The following is a 24,039-nucleotide window of genomic DNA, read 5'->3' as shown; positions in this document are numbered from 1 at the left end:
AATACATAGGTGGCCCAAAATTCCGCAGATATTTGACACATTGTTACAACCATAATCTGAATAGAATATTTAGCAAAATCGTAAAAAGCTCTATTTGAAATTCAACATAAACATTGTTCTATATAAATATTTTGCTTTGAACAAGTTATTGAAACGGTTTGGAAAAAAGTCAAGTAATTGGGGGCGGGATTGGTGGGACGGTTTTTTGGTTCGAGCGCGAATTGCGTTCCCGGTGGGAGATGTTAGCGATTTTTAATGTGGTAAAATAATGCATGATTTTAGATCCGGGCTAAATAATGCAAGTGTTGCATTGCAGATATCCGGAAATAGCAATGCAGGGCTGCGTCAGAGAGTCGTCGAGATGTCAAGAAACGAAGCAAATTAAAAATGACTGGGGCTTTGGAAGGGTAAATATTTTGATAAGGGTGTGATTCGCTAATTAATATTTAATGGCCATAGGTCTCCATTTTGGCGTAGGTGTCAATGGGAGGAGCTTGAGCGGGTAAATGGAGGGAACGGCCAGTCAGGAGGGTTAAAAGCCAGACTACCGCCCTTTTGTCGCGCACATCCGGCCTCGGTGTCGAAAGCGCAATTACCTTCCTGCACACCGTCCGAGAAGTCTTCACCTGATCTTCGCCGGGTCAACAGTGCACAGTGCCGAAGTGACTTCCGTGTTCTGCCAGTTGGCATCGGAGCTAAGTGTCGTGTTTCGCAATTTTCGAAAACTCCGGCGCTTGCATTAGACGCTATGTATAATTGAGCAGAGCAGACGCGACGACATTTCGAATTTATCGCGCGCAAATTGGGACCGGAACGGACAGGTGACAACGGTCTGTCTTATTACATATTCACGATTTGCATTCGTGAATATTTAAAGATTGGCACGTCAACAGACGTATTATCCACACGAATGGCAGACTGTGGCCCGGAAATTCTATTTTAACCGAATTTAGTCCATATTTGGACGCGAGCGTCCTCTGAAGACTTTAACGCTGGAGGAGACGACGAGCCTGCAGTTCCTTTTGCTTTTGATTGTTGCTCAGAAAGCCGGGTGTTAGAAAGGCTTTCGGGCAATAATCATTTCCAAAGAGGACTCGTCACAACTCGCTTCGTTTTACTCATGTTTCTAATAAAACTTTCCCAAATATTGCGACTTTTATTCCATTCCATCACATTCCCCGACAATATCAATCACTGCTATCTGACAACTGAATTTTTTCTCAAGAACGGTCCGAGTATCTTACTATCTTATCAAGGGTCAGAAGACGCTTGTAATTTTTTTTGAGTAAACAAGACTTATTGCGTTACTTGTGATTAGCAAATATCGTTAAACCAGTCACATAAAATAATTAATTTCATTATTAATTATTCCTCCCTTGGAGGAACAACTCCACTTGTAATAATAGAATCAAATAAACAATTGACAGGATGACAAAAAGTCAATCTATGATTTTTTAACATTTTTTAAAATACTCCAATTTTGTTATATTTTAAAAAGCTTGCGTCACTTAATAGTTCCAAATCATTAAAATCTAATGATACTGTTTGGATCTCCTCTACAATAAATATGATGGTCACCTTGTATTTCCACGTAAATTAAATATATGATTAAAAAACCACATACCGTAAAAATGTAAAGTTGCGTAATGTTAAATAAAAGCTTACTGGAATTTAAATAATAGTTTTTTAGCGTTCAAATAGCAAAAAATGATTTGTGTATGTATTTTGAAAATGGTATTATTCCCTGGAGTCACCTATGAACTATTATTATTGCAATAACATCAGAGTTATGTATGCAACACATCTTACGACACCAGTATTTTTAATTGCATAATGTCTTAAATTTAAACGTAGAATGGAAAGAAAATTTTAATTCAATCTTTAAATCATTTGTAATCCTGATCACATAACTCACCTTATTACCATTAAATGCATGCTAATAAACTGCTAAAAAATCGTAGTCATTTGCTAAATAACATATTCTAAAATAATCTTCATGTCTAGATAATACATGCTAGGTAAAAATAATTATGCTGATCTGAGCTTATTGATTTTTTGTCTAAACCGACGTTAAAAAATCAACTTTAATAACAATTTTGTAAATATTACAATTGAATCGATTTTTTTACAATATTTTAAATCTACAGTGAGAACTTGTATTTCAATAATAAACAAACATAAATGAACAATATTTATTCACAACATTAAAAATAGCATTCTTTTACTTATTATTATTAAAAAAAACACAAACAGAAACCACATTTACCGAAAAAAGTACATTTATCGTTTGAAACAAATCATTACCACTCAAAAAAATTTATACGATTTTGTTGTAGAATTAATACAAATTTTACACCAGGACATTTGGATATTTGGATAAGTATCTGTTTTTACTGATGCAAATTTTGCATCTGTAAAATTGCAATTTTTTTTTATAAAAACTTAGTATCAGTCAAACTATTTGCAGTCTACAATTTATTAAAATTTGCAAAATTTTAAATATGAGCAGGAAAAGAAATACAAGCTGATGACGGACGGGACACAAAAAATAATTCACATTATAAAAATATTTGTCGATAGTGTAGATAATACGAGTACGTCAGTATTTTGTGTAATTGCCGACAAGGCAACGTATGTGAATTTTAGAAACCAATAAATTACTTCAATTTAAATCTCCCATTTTAAATCCACAACAAAAAAAAACCGTTTGTCGCAAAATGCATCAAATATGAAATGAATCACGTATTTTGAAAGAAACTTTACGTAGTAAAATTATTTTGAATATTTCAATGACGAAGAGCCTTAAGAGTAGTTTGTGCTTGGATGTGTCTCAATTCCGGAAACTTCTTGTTATCTTATCACAGTCGTTGCAAAAGAGGAAAATACCGCGCATTTTTAGGAAAGTGGAATTAAATAAAACACTTATCTGTCATGGATGGCGTCATATATTTGTTACTTTACAAAACATTAGGTACAAAATAAACAATGTTTATTTGACCTGACCTGTGGTGCGTCTCATTATTTACGCATTTTGGGGAAAAGGCGCCAAAACGCGTAAATATTTTCCAAAAATTAATTACTATTTTTGTTACTTTGTGAACATACAAAAGTATAAAAAATAAGTCTTTGATACAGTAAGTACAGTTCTAACCAATGACATAATTACACGAGAAACCTACTTGATGCCAATCTACTACACAATGAAATAAAAACTGTTTTCTTACTTGAAATTGTCACTGTTAAGGCAGATGTATGTAGAAAAACTGTCAAAAAATATTCGGGAAACGTTATTCAACATCGTTATAAAAATATCTTACTATACATATGGCATGTGAGCATCTTTTGGCAATTTATACAGATATATAACATGTAAACTCTTACTCTTATAAATTTGTCGATATAAAACAACAGAACAGTTTGGCAGTTTTACGTTACGCCACTTGTCGTGTGTAAATGTGTGTTAAAATATTGCATAACTTGTAATGACTTACGTTAAAAATAAATACATATCTTTATAAGACAACGCGAGAAGAGAAGCTGCTTGTGAAACAAAACACAATACTGAATGAATTTTATCACTGAAAGAGGAGGGAATAGACGAAACGAGATCAGTGCCGCTTCAAGCAGCTTCCCTTCCGTTTTATACATTGCATAAACTGAAATGCCTCGCATAAACCTATCAAATAGGCCGTTACATCAAAAGGCCGCAATCTTTTAAATTATTATTAATAATAACATCAGTAACCGCGTCGAACACAAACTGGATATTCGTAGTGTCCGTGGCACACGTGAAATGAGTATAAATCTCCTTCTGATCTTTCCGCTTGTTCAAGTTCTCGAACTTCATCCGGATATAAGCCGACGCGTCTTCGTAAGTATTCGGCCCGGTATATTCGGGAGAAGCATATCGTCAACGGACTTCGCGTTATCTTCTGCTCGAACAAATCCTTCTTATTCAGAAACAGGATGATCGAAGTCGACACGAACCACTTGCTGTTGCAAATCGAGTCGAACAGTTTCATCGACTCCACCATTCTGTTCATCTCCTCATCCTCGGCCAAAACCAGGTCGTACCCAGACAAGGCCACGCAAAAAATGATCGCAGTCACGCCCTCGAAACAATGTATCCATTTCTTGCGCTCCGAGCGTTGGCCCCCGACATCGAACATCCTAAAATTTGGAAAAAAAAAGTTACCGCGACGGGACGCGAACCCACGACTGGCTTACTTGAAGTGAAGGCCTTTGAACGAAAAGTGCGTTTCCACGATTCCCGTCGTTTTGACTCTAGTTCGCAGGACGTCCTGCTGGGAGGGAATGTAATTGGGTTGGGAAATTCGGTCTAAAGCGTTTAAATAATAAGCTGCGGAGTCGTTCAGTTGGTATTCCCGGGAGCGGGCGAAGCATAACTGCACTCCAGGGTCCTGCCACAGCTTCTTCATCAACATCACAAGTTCGGGGGTCAGTTCGCCCTCCTCGGCTGCACTAGCGTATGTGAAGAACTGGCGCGCGATGTCCTGCACGCGCAAGTGTTGAAAATTTGGAAAAAAAACTGTAGATACTTACAGCTCGGCTAGGATCAGCGAAATCGATTCGCAACTGACCCATGGCCCGAATGATGGCCATTAGGCTCTGAATAGTGTTACTGTAAACAACGGGCCTGTACTGTTCGCATTCCTCCTTCGAGTAGCCCGTCTCGTGTATGATCTTCATTTGTTTGACGATTGTGCTCTTGCCTGATTCGCCGGCGCCTTGAAACAACAAACAATTGAAGCGTGATTATTAATCACCACCTGAGATTTTTCAACGATGAGTAACGACTTTATGGTTGAGATAAATAAATAAAATCGCCGGGTTCGCATTACTGATTATTTCCGGCTGGGAAATGGGCTTGAATTCAAAATTTCCACCAATTTTCTCTCAGGATCACTCACCAAGCAGCAACAGCTTGACTTCGCTTGCTGCCCTTTCGCCATCGGCTCGAAGGTCTCTATCAATTTTCTTCGACCGTTCTGTAGCTTCTTTATCGCCCGTTGTACTGACCGCACAACCCATATTATATTTAAAATCGCTTTTATTTTGACACTTGTTGCTGTAACAGTCACAAACGACTCCACCCGCTGGAGAAAAACTTGGTTAAATTGGCACTATTGCCGCACCGAAGTCCCTGCACACTACGAGTGGCTGCACTGGCAGATAATGCCGAGCGCCATATCCAAATCCAAGGACGTAAGCCTCCTAGATCTTAATCTTCCTGTTTCTTATGTGTTTTTCTTTTTCAGTTCAGTTTTTTAAGTTTTTTAGTCGCTTTTTAGTTTAGCGTTTAAGTAACCAAGTCAGTCAACTCGCGAAGTGTAATTTTTTGTACAAAGTACTTCAAGAGTGAGAAAAAATTAGTTACAGATTACACAAAAAAATAAAAGTGATATTAAATAAAGAAATTTTAGTACTAATAATATATTTCCATACATTTGTTTGTCCTTGTATTTGTAATAAAATTTATTGCAGTAAACATTGTTTTTATTTTCCCTGCAGTAGAAATTAATAAAAATTTATCCTATAAGTTTTTCCTATAATTTTTTTAATGGAAGTGGCTCCTTGTGTTTGATCCCAATTTTGGGTACTACTGAACATAGACAAAAAATATGTGAGAAGCATAGGCAATTAAAAAACATAAACGACGTGTCCAAGGATTTATTTCATAAGTGTCCCACCAAAAATATATTAATTTTATTCTAGGCTCGAAGTCAGAATTCCCTATAAAAATCTGACCTCAAATGACAAACGTTCTGATTCTGACTAAATCAGAACGGCATTTGGATTTATTATTATTATTATTATTATTATTATTATTATTATTATTATTATTATTATTATTATTATTATTATTATTATTATTATTATTATTATTATTATTATTATTATTATTATTATTATTATTATTATTATTATTATTATTATTATTATTATTATTATTATTATTATTATTATTATTATTATTATTATTATTATTATTATTATTATTATTATTATTATTATTATTATTATTATTATTATTATTATTATTATTATTATTATTATTATTATTATTATTATTATTATTATTATTATTATTATTATTATTATTATTATTATTATTATTATTATTATTATTATTATTATTATTATTATTATTATTATTATTATTATTATTATTATTATTATTATTATTATTATTATTATTATTATTATTATTATTATTATTATTATTATTATTATTATTATTATTATTATTATTATTATTATTATTATTATTATTATTATTATTATTATTATTATTATTATTATTATTATTATTATTATTATTATTATTATTATTATTATTATTATTATTATTATTATTATTATTATTAAATTATTATTAAAAATAGCCTTATTCTAATTCAAAAAGACGGTTTATGCACTAGCTTGCACGAAAAGAAAACGATTGAGTTTGGACAATTTCTTACCCATAAATAAAAAAAACTTTCTGAGAATTGACTGAAAACGACTAATTTCGGACGATTTTTTGTTCTGAAACGAAAAAACTTTTATAAAACCGTCAGGAAACGCCTTATTTTGTCTTAAAACAACATTTTATGTCACAGTTTGGATGAATACGGCTTATTTAGAACGAGTCTTTACCTAGAAGCGAAAAAACTTTTATAAAACAAACTGAAAACGCTTTATTCTGACCCAAAAGCATGTTTTATATGGATCTTCTATGAAAAAAATAAACTATCACAAAAGCTTTTCAATGATGATAAATCTAATAGGGTTACGTGTAATAGTTTAGGAGTTATTGCCCAGATGAATACCAACATGTTGAAATAATCACACACTTACTTATCAAACGTCGATTACGACAAAACTATTTGAAAAAGTAAAAGTATTTTGACGTGAAATTATGTAAAATAATCCGGAAATTTTATTAGTGTCGGGGAAAACGCCAATTTCGTGATGATTTTTAAGTTAAATATTTTTTTTTAAGTTTTGCAGTTATGTGATATTTTCTTGAAAACTATTAATCGGAGAACAGTGACCTTTTTTGACAAAATTTGAAACTGATTGCCGTTAAAAAATTACTAATTTTCGAAATAGTTTTAAAGTTATATTTTTATAATTTTTGCGTTTGTAATTTTCTCAGAGTATTAATCGAGTCAGAATAACGCGTTTGTTTTCTGTCTGTTTTATAAAACTTTACTCGTTCTCGAAGCAAAAAATCGTGCAAAATAAGCCATTTCCAAACTATAGCAACCAACGTGCATAAAAGTTTGAGAATTCACGGAAGGATAAGGAATATTTTTTGGGGAATCAAACACCAGTTGTATAAAAATATTTATTTTCCTAACAAAATCACAATAATTATTTACACTCGCCGCCGGCAATTTTTTTCCTTTTATTACAACCGTAGAGCAAATACGGGGCGTACCTCCGCGCTAGCGGCCTATACACCCACTCAAACAGCATATACTATGTTTTTTTCACAAATCCGGTCATCGGGGGCGGCCCCAAATTGGCGGCGCGTTGCATGGGGGCAGTCGGGTCCATGCCAAACGCATCGGGTTGCACCGCCCCCGGTCTTTGCGATTTCGGGGACGGAGGTGGTCTCTCAATCGTCATGGTCTGTTGTGGTATTTTATCGTCGGTCGAAATGTTCATACTGGAGTAGATTTCTTTCAAGATCAGTAACATAGTGTCTTCCGACTCCCAGTAGCACACGTGGCTAGTTAAGGCAAAAATGTACTCGTTGAAAAACTCGAACGGTGCTTCCTGGAGCACGTAATCGATCCGTCGGTTGTTGTTCAAGATGCCTAAAGGTAGGTCCGTTGTTGGTTGTTCCGGTTCTTCGCTCTCGATCTCCTCCTGCTTGCGGAGCTGCTCTTGGAGGGCCTTGTCCACCTCCGCCTCCAGCGAGGCTTCGTCTTGGCGGTGGAACATGGCGAGTTGGTAGAACGAGTTCCAGGTGCTTTTCATTGAGTCGATTATGCGCTGCTTTAGGTCGGCGCCGACTCGCGCCATTGTTTCCTTCAGTTCTGTTAAATAATTTTGCTAGAATGCGACTAACCGGTCGCTTATTTCAAATATTTTACCTAAATGCATTCTTTTCCGCCCTTTGTGGTGCGGGATTAGGACTGGTTTGAGTTTGGATAACTCGGGGTTGATCAAGGATTCGATCCGGTAAGCTACAGGATCGTAGGGGTGGAAAATGTTAAAGAACGCTGGACAGGTCGGAAGGGCGAACTGTTCGCCGAGAGTGTCCAGCCCTCTGACCGTCACAAACATTCCAATGGGGGAGCCCAGGGCGAAAAACGCCTTAGGTTGGAAAATAAGGTGGGGGTAATGTATTTGGGGTTGTCCGGTGCCTACGGCACCCATCATGTAGCTAATTCTTCGACTCATGCGACGTAGCAAAGGGGGCGGTTTGGTGTCGTTTAATGGTGCTATAGTATCCTCGTCTAGAATTGAGTAAAGAAAACGTCTACACTTTTTTTACGTACAAACCTTCAGCAGGTGACGGTTTGTCGGGTTCTGGATGTTGGTGGCATAGCAAATCAAACAAAATCAAAGAACCTAAACTGTGACCTCCGAGTGATATTCCACCATTGAAATCGGGATTCCGCTGCTTGAACAACTCAAAAATCTTGTTCAATTGATTCCCGACTGTGGAAATAATAGTTTGGCAATAGACAGGACTTGTGTAGAAAAGTATATCCAGAAGTGTGTCGTTTGTGAAGTCGCGCAAGCGCGGAATGCTGTCAAGTGTGATACTTTTCAATTTCCGGTCAATCCCGGTGTCCTCCGAATGTAGCTCTTCGTGCCAACTGATCGGAAGCACTTCAATCCGATTGGCTATGCCCTTCTCACAGGACGATTTATAATGTGATTGGACCAGCTGTAAGGAAATGCTGCGAAATTCATCGACTACAAAGGCAAATTAGGCCAAAAAACCAAAACACCAGAGTACCCGCGTACCAACTTCCTCAACAGTGCGGAACTTCAAATCGCAAACCGACCCAATCCCGTGTACTAGAAACAGGAGATGATCGACTTTCGCCGGCTCACCTTCGTCAATATCAAACTCGTCCATCCCTCTTTTGACAACACGAGGTCTTAGCTGGTTCTGAAAATCTCTTAAGTGTTGGCACGTACGGCTGGAGGACACCTACCGGTGTATTCCCCCAAGCATCGGGTGACTGCGTCGGTGGGAAAAGAACCAAGACATCAGGAGCGTGGAAAACCACAGTTTCGCCATTCGCCAACTCAACCTTGCGGTGCCATTGGTTCGTTTCAAACGCAGTTTTGAACTCTTCCTCCAGCTTGGTCGCGACGTTTTCCTCATAGGGTACATACCTACCGTCAGAGTTACCTTTGTGGAACCAGGAACATCTCCGGACCTCACTGGCGGAACCCTTCCAATAGACTGGGTCTCGCTGACGGCGCAAAATATTGACATCGTAGCGACCACCGTCAGTCGCCACCACTTTATCCGGATCCAAATCATCTAAAACTGACAGTTAGCGGCAATTCGGGCACCCATTGAGGGTATTACTGGACGTGAAAGCCTGCTCCAAGGCTAGGGAATCGACCATGGAGAACGGCTGCCATACGGTTTTCCCCTCAATCTCGCGCTTGAAAAACCAGTGGTGGTACACAGGCCGATAGACCTGGTTAGGGGCCTGAAATCGCACAATCGAAAACATCCACTCAAGCCAACAAAATAATTACATTCGCTGCAGGGAGCGCCTCCCCGTTGACCCCCGCCGGTAGCCCTTGGCTCGCGTCGGGCGTCTGCAGCAGCTCGTTGGCTGGGATGGCAGCCATGACCGGGCTTTGCAAATTTGAGGCAACTGGGGTGAAAAAACTCGGCTGGACCGGGTTCAGGAAAGTGGTGGGTTGGGGCGCAATAAGTTTGAACTGAGCCGGTGGCGGCGGGAAGGGGTTTGGTTGAGGGGGCGGTTGCGAGCTGTTGCTCAAGCCGGGGACTTGGGCGTAGACGGGTCGTTTGAGGCCCGGCCTACGGTAGGTGTTGGACGGGGCTTGCGGAGGGGCGCTTGGGGGAGTATTGGTGATTCCACTTGGAGGGAACAGTGGAACCGGTGCAACATTTGTCGGGGGTTGGCTCAGGATGCTGTCAATTCCAGCAGGAGGTGGCGCGATTTCAGGCTGGGGCTCCTTCAGTTTCAAAATGTTGGAAAATGAGGAGAAGACTGAGGATAGGTTCGAGGTTTGGTGCTGGGGCGGATGGTCTTGGTTTTGGAAAGTGGCGAGGTTTGTTGGGATCGGTTCCAAGAAACTCGGGGCTTCAGCACGGGCAAGTTGATCTGAAAATAATTCCGAGGTGATTAAGTAAGCGGATATGGGGAATTGTTATGGTAGGCGGATCAAACAGTTTGGAAACTTATTGTCAATATTTGAGGAAGATATAGTAATTGTGGTACTCGCGAAGACGACCACACCCTTCGACTGAATTATAGTGTGGCACAAAAGTCTACTAATTAGCAAATTCCAGGCACGAGTTATCCCGTTATCACAATATTTGTTATTGCGTGATAACGATCTACGAGCGTTATTTATATATTATGCATCTTGTATTATTAAAAACTTGGACGAATTAAAAGTAATAACACGTGTTACGAATATTTACGTAGAACTAGAACTGATAATTGTTAAGGTTGAACAATATCCGCTCCTACCCACAATTTGTCATCTAAGTGCTACAAAAGCTAACGATTTTTTCGGGAATATTAGTCGTGTTATGCGGTCGAAGGCACCAAAATGTTCAAAATTATTGCAATCTCTCTACTCATCCGAACAATAAGCGCGATAACTACTAGACAAGATGAAAATTACTTCACCAGCTACATGAATCGAGAAGAAGAAACCGCGCGAAAATTTTTGCAACGTTACAACTCTTTCAACCCTGTGATTCTCCTTGTTGAAAACAGCCAAGCGAGTCAAGACGCAGCTTTAAGTTTCCTCAAATCGGTGCACAAATTGGAGCCAAGAGTGCAGAACATAAATTTCATGCTGATGCAGTTTAATGAAACAAGTGAGGGGGTTTGGGCGGGTTTGTTACCAAATTTTTAGGCGTTAGCCCCGTTTTAGAGACCACGAGAAACAGCAAACTTCGTATGGAAAAAATCCTAAGCGATAGAATCCCTTCGAGCCCTTCAAGTTATCTCGGACGTGAAACTAATCGAAGTGCGGTTTTTTTCGGGATTTTGAATGCCGTCCATTTGCTGCCCCCGACTAGTGGGGTGGTGGTTTTCATGAAACGGGACGTGGAGGATGAAGATTTGTCCCAGCACGCGGCAATCGAAGTCGAGAAAAAGCGGGTGCAAGTCAGTTGGACAGTTCTCAACGATTTTAATTACTGTTAACTGATTTAAGGTTTTTGTGTTTTGCGGAATGAACCGGAAAGGGGGTTATTTGGAGGAGTTAGCTGAGCGTTCGCGCGGCGGTTTTTGGATTCAGCCGGACCGGGACTTGTCCTCTGAGTACTTCGAGGAATTTTTGGAAAATATTGGTGCATTCACGTCAGTGGTGAGTGCGGGGGATGGTGGTGATAATTCGGTGATTGGGTGCTTTTAGTCGATGATTTTATCGCGGAGGAAGCTCCGCGGAGAAAATAACCTGATGTTTCCGATCGATTCTGATGTAACAGGTATCCACATAAGTATCGCTCCGGGGGTCACCACAGGGCTACTGACAACACCTGGAGGTAGTTAGGCACGGTTGGGATTGCAATTGCCAACGAATTTTCAGGTTACAACATTGGCGTTTTGAGGAGCGACGATGTGGTGCGATACTCCGTCGGGTCGTTCATAAAACGAGGCTCTGGAGGGCACGAAATCCACATAAATACTACGACGGCGACGACGCGGGACGTCGGAGTGTGGCGTCTCCAAGTTGGCAACGCGCGCGCACTTTACAACGTTACAGTTTTCGCACATACGACCAAAATCACCGACTTTGGGACAGGTAAAACCAACTTACCGGTGCAATAATCGGCGAGATATTAACTCGAGTAGTTAGAATTACACGTTTATAGCTACTGTCCGTTCGAATAGACTTTGTACATGATGCTGGGATGCGTCATGGATCTGTTGCGTAAAAGCACCATTTAAAAAACTCATGACCTTACGTATTTACAAACAAATGCAAATATTCATATCAGATGTTTAATGTAATGCCAACACGAGAAAACTCGCCCCTAAACTGCAAAATATTTTGATGACATCACAGACCGCCGTTGCGTAATCCTGATAACGCACTCGATTGGACGCCCTCGAAATCACGCCGGAACTTAAACCTATCATGACACTTTCACCAGAATATCCCTTCCAAACCTTGACTTTTTGAACTTTTATCAACAAAATTTATTAGTTGTCAATTAACTCAGTTTCTAATTTTAAAAATTCCAGCCGTAAATAAGACAGGAAACAAGAAAAAAATTGTGAAATTGGGGAACATTTCTTCGATAAGCAACATAACAAACGTCAGTTTCGTCACTAGGGACGGCAACCCCATCCTCAGTAACGCCAAACTGGAAAGCCACAATAACAATTCCTTGAACATAAACGTCGAAAAAGTCCCAAATGAGTCATTCTACGCCGTGATTGACGGAATCGACTCCAAAGGCCACAATTTCAGACGCCTATCGTACGTCCGCGGAAGCGAAAAAGACATATTTTTCCTCCCACCCATAACCATTGACCTGGGCTTGGGTTCCGAACTCATCACCCAGCCATTCCGCCAACCTCAACTCTTTTTTGAAGTAACAAACAATGGCAACACTCCAACTTTAGTCCGATTTTTTTGCCAAGACGACAAAGGCATATTACTATCCATGGACCCGTGGTAGTAAGTATCAAGTAATAGTTTTAGGCAGTTGTAACAAGGGAGTCATAGCAAATGGATTAATCCGCAAGAAACGGCAACCGTTCGGGTGACCCTTACGACAAGATCAGGTCAATACCAAGACCATATCACTTTTACAGCCGCTGGGACGGAAACCGTCAGTAAAAAAGTGATAGTCGATGTTGGGATTAGTAACGACGATCGGAGAGACCCCCACATTGACTATCACTTCACCAGTGATTGCACTGGAGTTCTGCTGGGGAGTTGCGAGGATGCGACTTGGACGGTTGAAGTCAAAGCTAAAGATACGGGTTCTGGTTTGTTACAAGTCATATCTCGACCGAAAGGTATCTACTTCCCCAATGGTTTCACAAGCGGAACCACGGAGGAAGTGACTGGGTTTTTCAGCGAATCTTGTTGTAACCCGGACCTGGAACTGATCGCTTTTGATAGACAGAATAACCGAAGGACACGTCATATTAATGCATATTGTATGGTTTTCCATAAACACGTCAAAAAACTCCAATTTGTGGTTTCAGGGGCTACTCTAAGTCCGGGGGCTATAGCGGCGATTGTTTTCGGGGTCATACTGCTTATTTTGATTATCATCGGATTGTTCTTCCTGTTCAGGAAATGCTGCATTGCTTGGCGTAGTAAAGGCAACTACGACCTGCCAGTATATAGAGGGCCCCTTAGTTCCAGGCGAGCTTAATTTCTTTTTTGTTTTCTATTTTTTTACAATATACTTTTATATTTCAAAGGGAGTTTTATTTAATTACCAAAAGATGGTGCCACTAGAAATGCAGGGAACTGCAAATCAAATTAGTGAAAACCGCCTTTGCGTGATAATTAACAGAAAATTGATTCAGGAAAGTGTCTCAATATTAACATGCTTACCTGGTTCAAGGTTTAAGACTGGGGGTGGCGGCGGCGGTGTTTTTTCCTTAGCTGGAAGTAACAAAGCATTTTGTGCAAAATCTTCAATGGTACCTCCAGTAACTGCGTTGTTGAATAGCGGGTTTTTCACTTTTTTGTTGAAATCAGTCATTTTTAACGGAAGACGGGCTTTTTCACATGCTAACAGCTGTTATACTTTTAACTGTCAACAAAACTCTGACACCTTCCACGTAGTAGGGACAAGCTTCCTAAGTCCCCGATAGTTTGGCACCCCTCTAGTAGATGCCGCTCGCAGCGAATTTTTCAAAATCGCTGCGCCAGGTTTAAAAACTTATCTTTTTTTGATGATTCAATAGAAAAACATGTATTCATTACGTAAAAGTCTTTGTTCTCGTTAAAACTGGACCAGGATCGATTTTTTCGCGTTATCGTTAAACAAATTAGAGGCTTTTGTAATATTTCATTAATTTATTTATAATATATTCAAAACAAGTTATTTGCTTTGTTAACAGGAATATTCCAGCCACGACGATTCTCGTAAATTCGGCTGAGCTGTACAGAAATAATTTTGAATCTTTGTCGTTCCTGGAAGTTGAATAATGCGCAAATCACCCTCGGGAGTGATTTGGAGCGAATTATACAAAGGTATAGTCGCGGTTTTCGGTTTTCCCCATTTATCGTAAGTGGTTGTGGTGACAAAGCTCGACTGCTGTTGCCCACTTATCGGATTTATGGGTGCGCATCTTGTCCGCGCTAAAATACAGGACGTTATGTTTTTGACTAGGATGATCTGATCTTCTTCGAAAAGTGCGTCGTTATCAGCGGACGCTTCTGCGTAGCACTGGGCTATCTGCGAAGTTATCCAAAATTAACCGCCGGTTACCTACTCCAACCGCTCACCAGCAAATCCGAGTTGATGCGTCGGATGCAAGTTACGAACCGGCAGTAACCCGCCACGCACGGGCCTGGGCCTGGATTCGCCTAGAATCGCTCATTAATGAAGCAGATAACACTGTTTATTTATTCTTGAATGTTTACAACACAATTCGTTATTGTTATTATGCACATTAAATTACGTAAATAGCGGTCGTTGATTGTTTAAATAAACAAGCAGATTGAGCTGAGTAAATTTGATAATTTGTCTCATTTTAATCGCACTTACGTCTATTTGAGAGGAGCACTCTTCGTATCGCGTCCCAGCTAGATAATTTTCCGCACAGTTCATTAAAGCGGGCAAAGACGGTTGATTGTTATTGGAGATTGAAGCTTGCTGGAAGCACCCAACGCACGCATCCCTCGTCAAATTATCCTCGTCGTTTAAGGCCACATTATTGCACATTAGGGTAAAGAGGCTGACCAGTTGCTCCCTAACGCAAAATTCGAACGCGTTCGGCCGAAAATGCCACTTAGGACTTACGTGTATTGTTGGCAGTTCGGGGGTTGCGATTTTTGGAATTTTTTGACTAGGGGCAAAGGCAGGTCTGCCTCAGTGATTTGAGTGAAACTTGCCAGGGCGGCTATTGCAATTGCGAGTTGGTTGCACATATTGTGTTTTTTGAGATTGATTCGGAATAATTTATAACGAGTGGCCCCACTTTTCAGTTACATAAGCCAGATTTTGCAATTTCCGCGCGAGGTGCTAAAGCGAGTGCGTTCACCCTTCGGGTTGTTTGATTTCGGTGATTTTGGGATGAGTAAGATTGCGCGTGAGAGGTGACTTTCGGCGGCCATTCGCATGAATCGCACTGGCATCGTAAATACCCATGACGCAGTGGAGCCATGTTGAGTCTCAAATCTAGAATTAAGTATTGCGCAACGTTGAGCGTGGTCATGGTCGGAGCGCGTGGAACGCGCCCGTCACAGATAAACACACTGATCTCAGAGATGGGAGGATGGGGAAGAAAAAAATCTTATTGAAAAACGATGCAAATATTTATTTAATACATAGTTAAGAGGATACATGCTTGGTAATATGAAAATATATCGTTACTTTTCTTTATTAAGGTGATATTGTAGTGTGCCGGACGAAATCGGTTATTACAGATCAGTTTTTTGCATCAGTTGAGGTAAGGTCCGGCTGAAGTCTTATTGATAAATATACAATAATGAGATAACATAACGTAAATTTCGGTTTTGGCCGATGATGTAACAAAAATACATACATATTTATACATAAATAATCGTATTTTCTTAATAGTAATAGTCTACAAAAAAATCACACATTTCCAGTTAAAAAATAAAAAGGTACAATAAATCCCTATGAGATGAGGAAAATGAAAACCATTGGTAGAATATAGTACAGAGCGATAAAGCGCCAACAATGCGTTACAATAAGATTATGTTAAATAAACTCGTAGGAATATATTGGCAAAAAATGAAAGCAAGTCCACTAAGATACAGAGTTGTGCAAGCGGAGAGATCTCCAAACTTACAAAAATGAATAAATACTTAACACTAGAATAAATAGCTCCCGGCGGAGCGTTGATATGTCCGATCCATCACAAGTACGCGCACGACGAGCACTGGGGCACCCTTTCAGGGTCCGACCCCATCAAACTAATGTCTCGGTTCCTTCTCCTTGCCGATCATCATCGACTTGAGATGTTCAACCTCGGACGATAACCTCACAATTTCGGAGTGGATTCTATGCTTGGTCTCGGCGTCGCCACCAGCGGCCTCCTGCATGGCCTGGAGGTGGGACTGTTTAAGAGTTTGCAAAGTGGCGGCGGCTTGCGCGGCCTGCGTCGACCATTCCGCCCCCAAAGAGATCCCAGAGTCACGCTCGTCGCTCGAGCCTTCGGCGTCCCAAGGAGGACTAGCGCGCGGTCCCGGCTCCTGTTTAATATTCTGGAGCGACAGGAGGGTATTGGCGGCGTCCTTGTCCCCCAGGTGGGACTTGTGGCGCAATTTCAACGGGAGGCTGTTGTTGGCTTCAGAGGTAAGAGCCACGGGGGCGCTCTCATCCCCCGAATTACTAGAGACTTCGAAAGGACTCTGGCCTCGTGACCGCGACCGCGCGGAGAGATTGAGGGCATCGTTGGAGTCGTAGTGGACTGTGGGGTGGTAGTTGGGGTAGGGATAGGGGTAGGCCTCGGGGTGGTCTCTGTAGGGCGGCTCGTGGTGGGACGCGGGCGGGTGGAGGATGTGGGCGTGCGGGAGGGGCTGCGGCGGAGGCGACCCCAAAACCGGCTGGTGGATCACCGGGGTCGGGATCGGACTGTGGGGGTTGAAGAGGAGCGGATTTGCCGAATGTGTGAGTTTCTGACGTTTGGTGAGGCTAAGTACTTGCTCGTTTGTGGGGAGATTTGCGAGGACTTTCTCGACGCAAACGACGTTTTCGCCACAGATCCCGTACTCTTCCTTGATGGCCTCTAACTGGGCCTTCAAGATGGCGTTCTCTTTAGTGAGTTCGACGACGCGCTGTTCGAGGACCATGTCGTTGAAGCGGCGCTTTTCGCGGGAGCGTTTGGCGGCTTCGTTATTTCGGCGCCGGCGGTCCCAATAGCTGTCGTCCTTCTTGCTGTCGGGGGTGAACTCGCGCTGCTTTCGCTGGGAGAAGAGCTCTTTGTGTTTGACGGAGTTCATGTTGTAGCCGGGAGGGAAAGAGTCGGCGTCGGGAGAAGTCGACGATGAGAGGAGCTCCCGTCCGTGGCTGGCAGGCATGTTTGAGTTTAGTTGTGGGATTTCACCATTTACTGGAGATCCACTTTGACCTCGGCCCACGAATTCGGCAACCATTATACGCTGCTTTAATACATCTGGAAAAAAAGAAAATGTCTTCAGCCTTTAATCGGATTAGTGGAAAAATGCCGACCGGTTTTTGCCACAAGTGCAGTCAAGGCCGTCGCGATTCACCTGCCGTCGATGGCTATATACCTGCATAACTTAACCCTAAGTGCCGAACTAAGTTTTAGTTCGGGAGAATTAACCGCAAGAGCCTTGGAGAGGTCGTTGCCTAAATACGACGTATGCCATTCGGAATTCCGGAACGGAAATGATTCAGAAGCCATCTGGCTGATATAGAGCGGACTAAGACGAATCTAAATTAAGTAATAGGCAATAAGCCACGTGATTAAGTTCGGTGATACCACCTACGTTTAAATATACAATGGATGTCCGGAAACGTGAGCTTTCGTGTCTGGAGTGAACGGAGTTGATCGAACAACGTGATCTACTTCACGTGTGGACCTTGGAGACACGTTATTAACCACATTTCTAAACAATTGGCCCTTTACGAAACAGCCGCCTATTGAATAAATTCGGGGAAGTACGCGTTCCGGCAACTCAGAAAAATGACGCATCGGTTTACCGAAATGATGCGGCGGCTTTTAAATATACAAAATCGATGTTATTTCATGACGTGGCTACAAATACGTCGCCAAATATCTTCCAAAACAAATTGTTACGAAACTATTCTAAATATAATCGGCCGACTTATTTATTAAAAAGGGAGGTACGTCGAAAAAGACGTAAATCGGATCATTATCGAACCAAATCAATAATCACTGTCACGAGTTGTATCACATTAATAACTAACTGTAAATCTATAGAAAAATAAAATTGTAGCACAAGTTCGAGCAATTGTTTTATTTTTAACCGCACGTGGACTTCGCTCCGCACCGGTCAAAATAAATATTCGTTTTTTCGATTTGTTAACCGTATTACAAACACCTACACGGTGTTCTTATTTATTGGCCGTGATAAGCCGCAAGATACGTATTTAATTTCGTTACGCAATTTTATTATGGTTCCGCTACAGCGAGCATAATCGAGAAACAAAAAGGTTGCGGCCATTGCATACAATCATCAACAATTAGAGCGCATTATTTTCGATCGATCGATGTCTCCGGTTTTTCCAAATTGACTCAAACGAAATCCGTACGCTCTATTAGAAACAAACTAACGTTCTTAGTAGAGAAGTAGGCTAGTGGAACTCCCGAGTTCAAGAATGCTCTGCAATGCCGAGCTCTACACTTATCTCTTATTACATAATGTAATTGCAAAATCATTATTCGAGACATGGCATCAAACGAGGCTTTGTCGGTGATTGTTCGCTCATTACTCTTTGTCCCGAAAAATGAATTCTTTGTTTAGTTCTGTGTGTTAATCGAGTCCAAGAAAACATATCTCAAAAAAACACACACACAAAGCAACGGTGATTGCATCAAAGTGATTCATTAGAGTTGTCAATTACATCACTTTTGAATAAGCGAGGTAGCTTGGCGGGAAGACATCCGAACATCGTGCGCTTTTGGCGCGCGGTTCAAACCGCCCAAACACAAAAAAATCCCATTTCGCAAATCAATCGAATATGGATCAAGAGTAGCAAGTAACTGTATCCAAGACGGCGCCAATACACGATGCTTGGAATATTATTAGACCGTATCTGTCACCTAAATGCACGCGACCGTAACAATGAAAAACAAAAAAAATCCCTCGCACACTCACCAACTATCAATTGTTGACGTGTAAAGTCCCGGGATTTGTTTAGTTTCGTTGTTAAAAAATCACTATCAAACAATAACAATACACAAACAGTAGCGACACTCAACTAGGTCTGTACTCTGAGTGGAACTGGCGAGAACTGAACAGTCAGCGTTCCGAAACTGACTACACTTTGACAGTGGCCGCGTGCTGATCATGATCAGTCGCGACGGGCTTGGGAGGGGGTGGTGGGGGCTACGGAGGACAACACCCTCAGTGAGTCACCAATCAGAGCAGTGACAGGTCACCTTCGTAAGTTACGTAACCTGCTCGTGCCCTCTCGTATCTTAATATTTGGGACCGCATCGCATGTGCTCCGGGAATTTCGGTTAATACCGGCGTTACGCAATTCCGGTGCAACTTTTCGCAATTAATGATTCGTGTGATTCCCCTGACGAGATTCGCAGGATTCGAGTGAGCCTTGACGAAGTGGAGGGGCGAAGACAATGACCATTATTAGTCATTGTACTGACAAAGGATAATTCGGTGGTGATTGCTAATCTAATGCGGAGTAATGAATTGAAATGAGCGCCAGACGTATCGATCCGAATTACCCGTTCGGATCACTATCAAATAAATGTTTTTAGCAAGTTATCACGGAAAAATAAAGTTATGTAGAACCGGCCAATGTCATCAAAAAATAACAGAACTACGAGATTACGTTGACATAGGTTAGGGATATTGCAACTGCATAAATATCATATTTACAAGTAAAGTTCATGGTTGCCCAGATAGCTCTGCAGTAAAATGTTAAGATTATTGTTGAAAAACACGACGATTTTAAAAGGTTAATATCCTAACTAAACTCGCCATTGTTTGTTCAATTAACTCAACTGAATTCCGAAATTGCGCAACAAATATTTTACGCGGCGTTCACCACCTCCAAGAACCTACTTTTTCTATTGATCTGAGATGTTTCTACGTTTTGTCTTGGAGAAAGCAATAGGAAAGTTCCCATTACTATCACTAATTATTTGCTACAACAATTTTTGCATTTACATTACAAATTGTTGTACCGTTTCTCCAACCACATACCCGAATTTAGTACAGTTAACCGCTTTAGCAACCCATTTACGTTACAAAACACAAAAATAACAGCAACATCCTCCCTCCGCAGTTTTATTATTTCAAAACCAAGTTGTCATTTAAACAACATTTGCGCGGTTTTCGCCCGACGTTCTAAAACAATGGCAAAGCGGTCGCCCCTTTGTCACTTTATTAATAAAATTGCATAACAACAAACAATAGGCGATGTTAATCTTATCAAGAGGAAGTTATAGAAATAATCACTTTGTCTCAATTCTAGAACTCAAATCGAATAACTAATACCAAAACTCGCGTTATTTCATAACATTACGTTAGAATAATACGAAGAGCGAGTTTTCCCCGTCACACGCTAAATTTCCTGTTTTCAGGTAAAACTGAGTAATTGAGAAAAATTCCGCGTACAGCTCACCGTGCGTATTAAACGTAGTAAGAGGCTGACCTCTGAACAAGAGAAGACAAGGTCATCAAAATGACCTCTTATTTGTCAGTTCAGTCATTTTCCGGTAACGTTTTTTCCCTGCAAATAAGCTACAAAAATCGCGACCTTGAAGCGGTGAACCACCCATTACGAAATTCACGAATTTGCCGACGCTTTTACCTTATAATGTAATAAGACAACCTTCCAAGAAAGTCAAGAACGCGAATTATGTCATCGGTTTTCGGCTCAAAATCATCCGAATTTCACCCTCGGGCCCCCGCAGATAAACAAAGCTAAACAATTATGACCGATAAAAATGACAGGACGAAAACAAGTTTTCCCTTATCTCGCTTGCAATCATCCCAATAAAATTAAGATGGTAAACAAAATTGCTAAAATTATTATAATTCGGAATATGCTGACGCTCGCGATAAATCTATTGTTCGATTAATCTGTCTGATTCGAAAATAAACGCTGTTCCTATTGTTTCCACGACTGCTGGATTCGGAATTACATTAAGCTTTTGCTTACTCATGTCACAATTTTCATATTTATTAAACAAATTGCGGTGCTCGACTCCAAAAAATTGTTCGGTGTAATTTTTTTTAATTAGAATCTTTGATACTGGTAATAGAAAAGTAGAATTTCAGAATATTATTTTGTCACTATAATTAGGTCCTCCTTTACCATCAAGACTGAAAAATGATTAGTTCTTTATCTTCATCAAATGAAAAAAATTACTGTGTAATGTATTGGTGTATCCTTGTTTATCAACGTAGTGCACCACTTTTTTACTATTGCCAGATTTATAATTGGTGTAATATTTTAAAATATTGTTTGTGGAAAATCGGGTGCAATAAAATGCATGTAAGTGTGATTTTTTATCGGCAATAGATGGAAACGTTTGGAGGTGAGGTATTTTTGCCAGCCGGTAGGCTTGTTTTTCTCCCTCGCCTTATTGTAAATCCTTGAGTGTCAGCATTCAGATCAAAACCTTCCTGCAGTTATTACCTCAAATAAATCTAAGGTTAGCGCTTAAACAGAAAGTGCATTTCATTTAATAAATTTAGAATGAAGTGACCTTATCAAGCCCAGAAAAATGTGCACAGTGTCACGATAATTATAGAAAGTTGGAGCTTTTTTCGAAAGTTTTGTCAAAAAAGAGCTAAATAGTAATATTGGCAATGCGTGACAATACGGTTACTAACGTAGCCTCAATCAAAAGTGGGCCAAGTTTTCTTCCCGCGTACATTCCATATTAGCGATATCCAGGCGGTAAAAAATGGTATAAATTTATAAATAAATCTTGCATTTTAATCATTAACCCCATTCGTCTTCCCCACTCTCAAAAATCGCGTTGCAGTTTTAAAAATAATATTTACAGCTCGTCTTGCACCGGCATAAAAATAAGCCGAGTCAAGGCTCGACTGAAATGTCGCCCTAATAAGCGCAAAATAAGTCGGGTTTATTGTTTGGGTTATGGCAAAAATGCGAAAGAGTTAGGAGGGCCGGAGAACTTTCCCTGAGTTTTCTATAAGTTCCCGTTGCGAGTCGGTTTACCTGGGGGTGTGAAAATTAATCCGTTATCGGGGTGCATCGGCGGCAGGGTGGGCATCATGAAGGGACCAGGGCCGGCCGGCCTGGCGCTGTGGAGTGACGCAATGATGAGGCCTTCTAATCGGAATCAGAACCAGAACCAGCACAACACCACACATAGAGTTGGAAGCACACACGTCTTAACCGATCAGAAGTCGAGTAGGGTATAGTCGTATAGCGCTTTGCAGCAAGTGCAAGCCGTCCGCGAGGATGTAAAAGTACGAGATAGTGACCTACATGGCCGCGAAGTAGTGGCAAAACGAAGAAAGCGGAGAAAGGGACACCAAAAGGAAATGCGGCCGTTACAAGTAATACGTAGTTACGTGAGATTACCACGACATAATATGTTTGTGGCCTCAATTTAGACCGACTTTCGGCCGTACTGCATTCTCGGATAAAAATGAAATCAACTGCTTAGAAACGCTAAATAGGGTTAACCAGAGAGAGTTGCCTCTAATTCCTATTATACCTATTAAAACATCCGACGTGATTCGGTTTACATCACACCGACATCCAACACAATCATATTTTTATCAAAAACTAATCAGCCTGATTTAAGCCGAAAGCACAAAAAATTAATATAAATAAAAATAAAAACTGTTAACACGGTGATCTCATCAAACAATAGATATTTAAAAAACTTTTTTTAAGACAAAAATTTGTTATCACTTATCATACTATTAAGTCCCAAAGATCTTGCATTATCCATCTGGTTATAGATTTGACAAATTTTAACTAACTAACATTATACATTATATAAAAAACAATTCAAATGTATTTTTAGGGAAAAAACTATTGTATACTAAACAACATTGGTGTATTAATTACGTGTCTAGTTTGTAACCCTAATAAAAAGAAATTTATCGAAGAACTGAAAAAAGGAATTTGGTCCTTGATGCAACTTAAAATTCAAATTGATCTGTTTAATTAAAAAAAAAGGAAAAGACATTATTTGGTCATTTTCTTTCAAATTCAATAGAAATTAAAAAAACATTTAAGTCAAAAATCTGTTCATCATAATAATAACTCTACCGAGTTGTAGCACCGTAACATTAAAAAAAAAACACAAAACAAATTTTAGCTAAATGATGTGCAAACCAATAAATAAATAAATAAAAGGAAAAAAGTGAAACAATTTAAATAGATTTTTTGGGAAAAAAAATTGTATAATACACAACATTGGTGTATTTTAAAAATTGATCTGTTTAATTAAAAAAAAGGAAAAGACATTATTTGGTTCTTTTCTCTCAAATTCTTTACTTGTTTGTTACAAGTTTGGGCCATTGTTTATTGAAATGGTGATTTGAGATTTCACGAAATGGTATCGAATATAAATAATTGCTTGAAAATTGCCATTACAAAAGTTGGTCGAAAAATTGAGCAAAGTAAATAATGTCAGAGAAAAGGAATTTCTCTCAGAAAAATGTATCAATCAATAATAAAAAAATGGGACTACGGCAGTGGCGTATTTAGGTCGTCCACAGGTCAATTTTTATTTTTGTTGTATTTTGAAAATTTGTAGCATTTATCTCCTTACTTTTGCCACGCATTAAAACGGTATAAATGGCACGAGCTTTTTTATGATACCTCAACAGAGATATTGGTTTTTTAATATATTCCAAGGTATTATTTGCACAGATTATTTGTTTTTAAGGGTACTATTTTATCAGACGATAAAATAAACAGCTTAATAGAAAACGCATATATCATTTTTATCT

At 39.8% G+C, this 24,039-nt stretch overlaps 5 protein-coding genes and 1 non-coding gene across 7 annotated transcripts; 2 read left to right on the top strand and 4 right to left on the bottom strand.

Moving 5' to 3' along the window:
• Positions 1-1,015: 1,015 nt before the first annotated feature.
• On the top strand, positions 1,016-1,094 carry Mir315 (microRNA mir-315). Its single transcript, NR_036323.1, has one exon. It is a non-coding gene; the product is annotated as a microRNA mir-315 (primary transcript).
• Positions 1,095-3,555: 2,461 nt separating this feature from the next.
• On the bottom strand, positions 3,556-5,166 carry LOC103314873 (G protein alpha i subunit). The gene is given in 5 exon segments (XM_008202018.3): positions 3,556-3,898; positions 3,900-4,170; positions 4,228-4,514; positions 4,564-4,748; positions 4,932-5,166. Coding segments are annotated over 5 exon segments (1,071 nt in total). The 5' UTR covers positions 5,053-5,166; the 3' UTR covers positions 3,556-3,691.
• Positions 5,167-7,340: 2,174 nt separating this feature from the next.
• PAPLA1 (Phosphatidic Acid Phospholipase A1) lies at positions 7,341-14,014 on the bottom strand. The gene is made up of 8 exons (XM_008202020.3): positions 13,777-14,014; positions 9,745-10,340; positions 9,569-9,695; positions 9,186-9,520; positions 8,992-9,139; positions 8,521-8,940; positions 8,109-8,474; positions 7,341-8,051 (listed from the first exon to the last, which is right to left on the bottom strand). The coding sequence occupies exons 1-8, from the start codon at positions 13,925-13,927 to the stop codon at positions 7,489-7,491; spliced, it is 2,706 nt and encodes a 901-aa protein (XP_008200242.1). The 5' UTR covers positions 13,928-14,014; the 3' UTR covers positions 7,341-7,488.
• LOC103314874 (uncharacterized) lies at positions 10,721-13,639 on the top strand. The gene is made up of 8 exons (XM_015979921.2): positions 10,721-11,068; positions 11,107-11,360; positions 11,410-11,562; positions 11,611-11,740; positions 11,785-12,000; positions 12,444-12,882; positions 12,931-13,370; positions 13,419-13,639. The coding sequence occupies exons 1-8, from the start codon at positions 10,795-10,797 to the stop codon at positions 13,589-13,591; spliced, it is 2,079 nt and encodes a 692-aa protein (XP_015835407.1). The 5' UTR covers positions 10,721-10,794; the 3' UTR covers positions 13,592-13,639.
• A 210-nt stretch (positions 14,015-14,224) lies between the features above and the next one.
• Positions 14,225-15,548, bottom strand: LOC107397917 (uncharacterized). Its single transcript, XM_064359560.1, has 4 exons — positions 15,194-15,548; positions 14,939-15,143; positions 14,677-14,757; positions 14,225-14,626 (listed from the first exon to the last, which is right to left on the bottom strand). Exons 1-4 carry the CDS (start codon positions 15,319-15,321, stop codon positions 14,282-14,284), a joined length of 759 nt encoding a protein of 252 aa, XP_064215630.1. The 5' UTR covers positions 15,322-15,548; the 3' UTR covers positions 14,225-14,281.
• A 138-nt stretch (positions 15,549-15,686) lies between these two features.
• Positions 15,687-22,549, bottom strand: vri (vrille). 2 transcript variants are annotated; one of them, XM_064359558.1, is made up of 2 exons: positions 22,286-22,549; positions 15,687-17,534 (listed from the first exon to the last, which is right to left on the bottom strand). In XM_064359558.1, the coding sequence occupies exons 1-2, from the start codon at positions 22,341-22,343 to the stop codon at positions 16,333-16,335; spliced, it is 1,260 nt and encodes a 419-aa protein (XP_064215628.1). In that variant the 5' UTR covers positions 22,344-22,549; the 3' UTR covers positions 15,687-16,332. The 2 variants fall into 2 exon arrangements, with proteins under 2 accessions (XP_064215628.1, XP_064215629.1); XM_064359559.1 differs by lacking the exon at positions 22,286-22,549 and adding an exon at positions 19,225-19,405.
• Between the last annotated feature and the right edge of the window lie 1,490 nt (positions 22,550-24,039).

The sequence above is a fragment of the Tribolium castaneum genome, chromosome 10 (assembly GCF_031307605.1).
Source record: "Tribolium castaneum strain GA2 chromosome 10, icTriCast1.1, whole genome shotgun sequence".
In the NCBI taxonomy this organism is placed as follows: domain Eukaryota; kingdom Metazoa; phylum Arthropoda; class Insecta; order Coleoptera; family Tenebrionidae; genus Tribolium; species Tribolium castaneum.
This window is presented reverse-complemented; position numbering and strand designations above follow the sequence as displayed.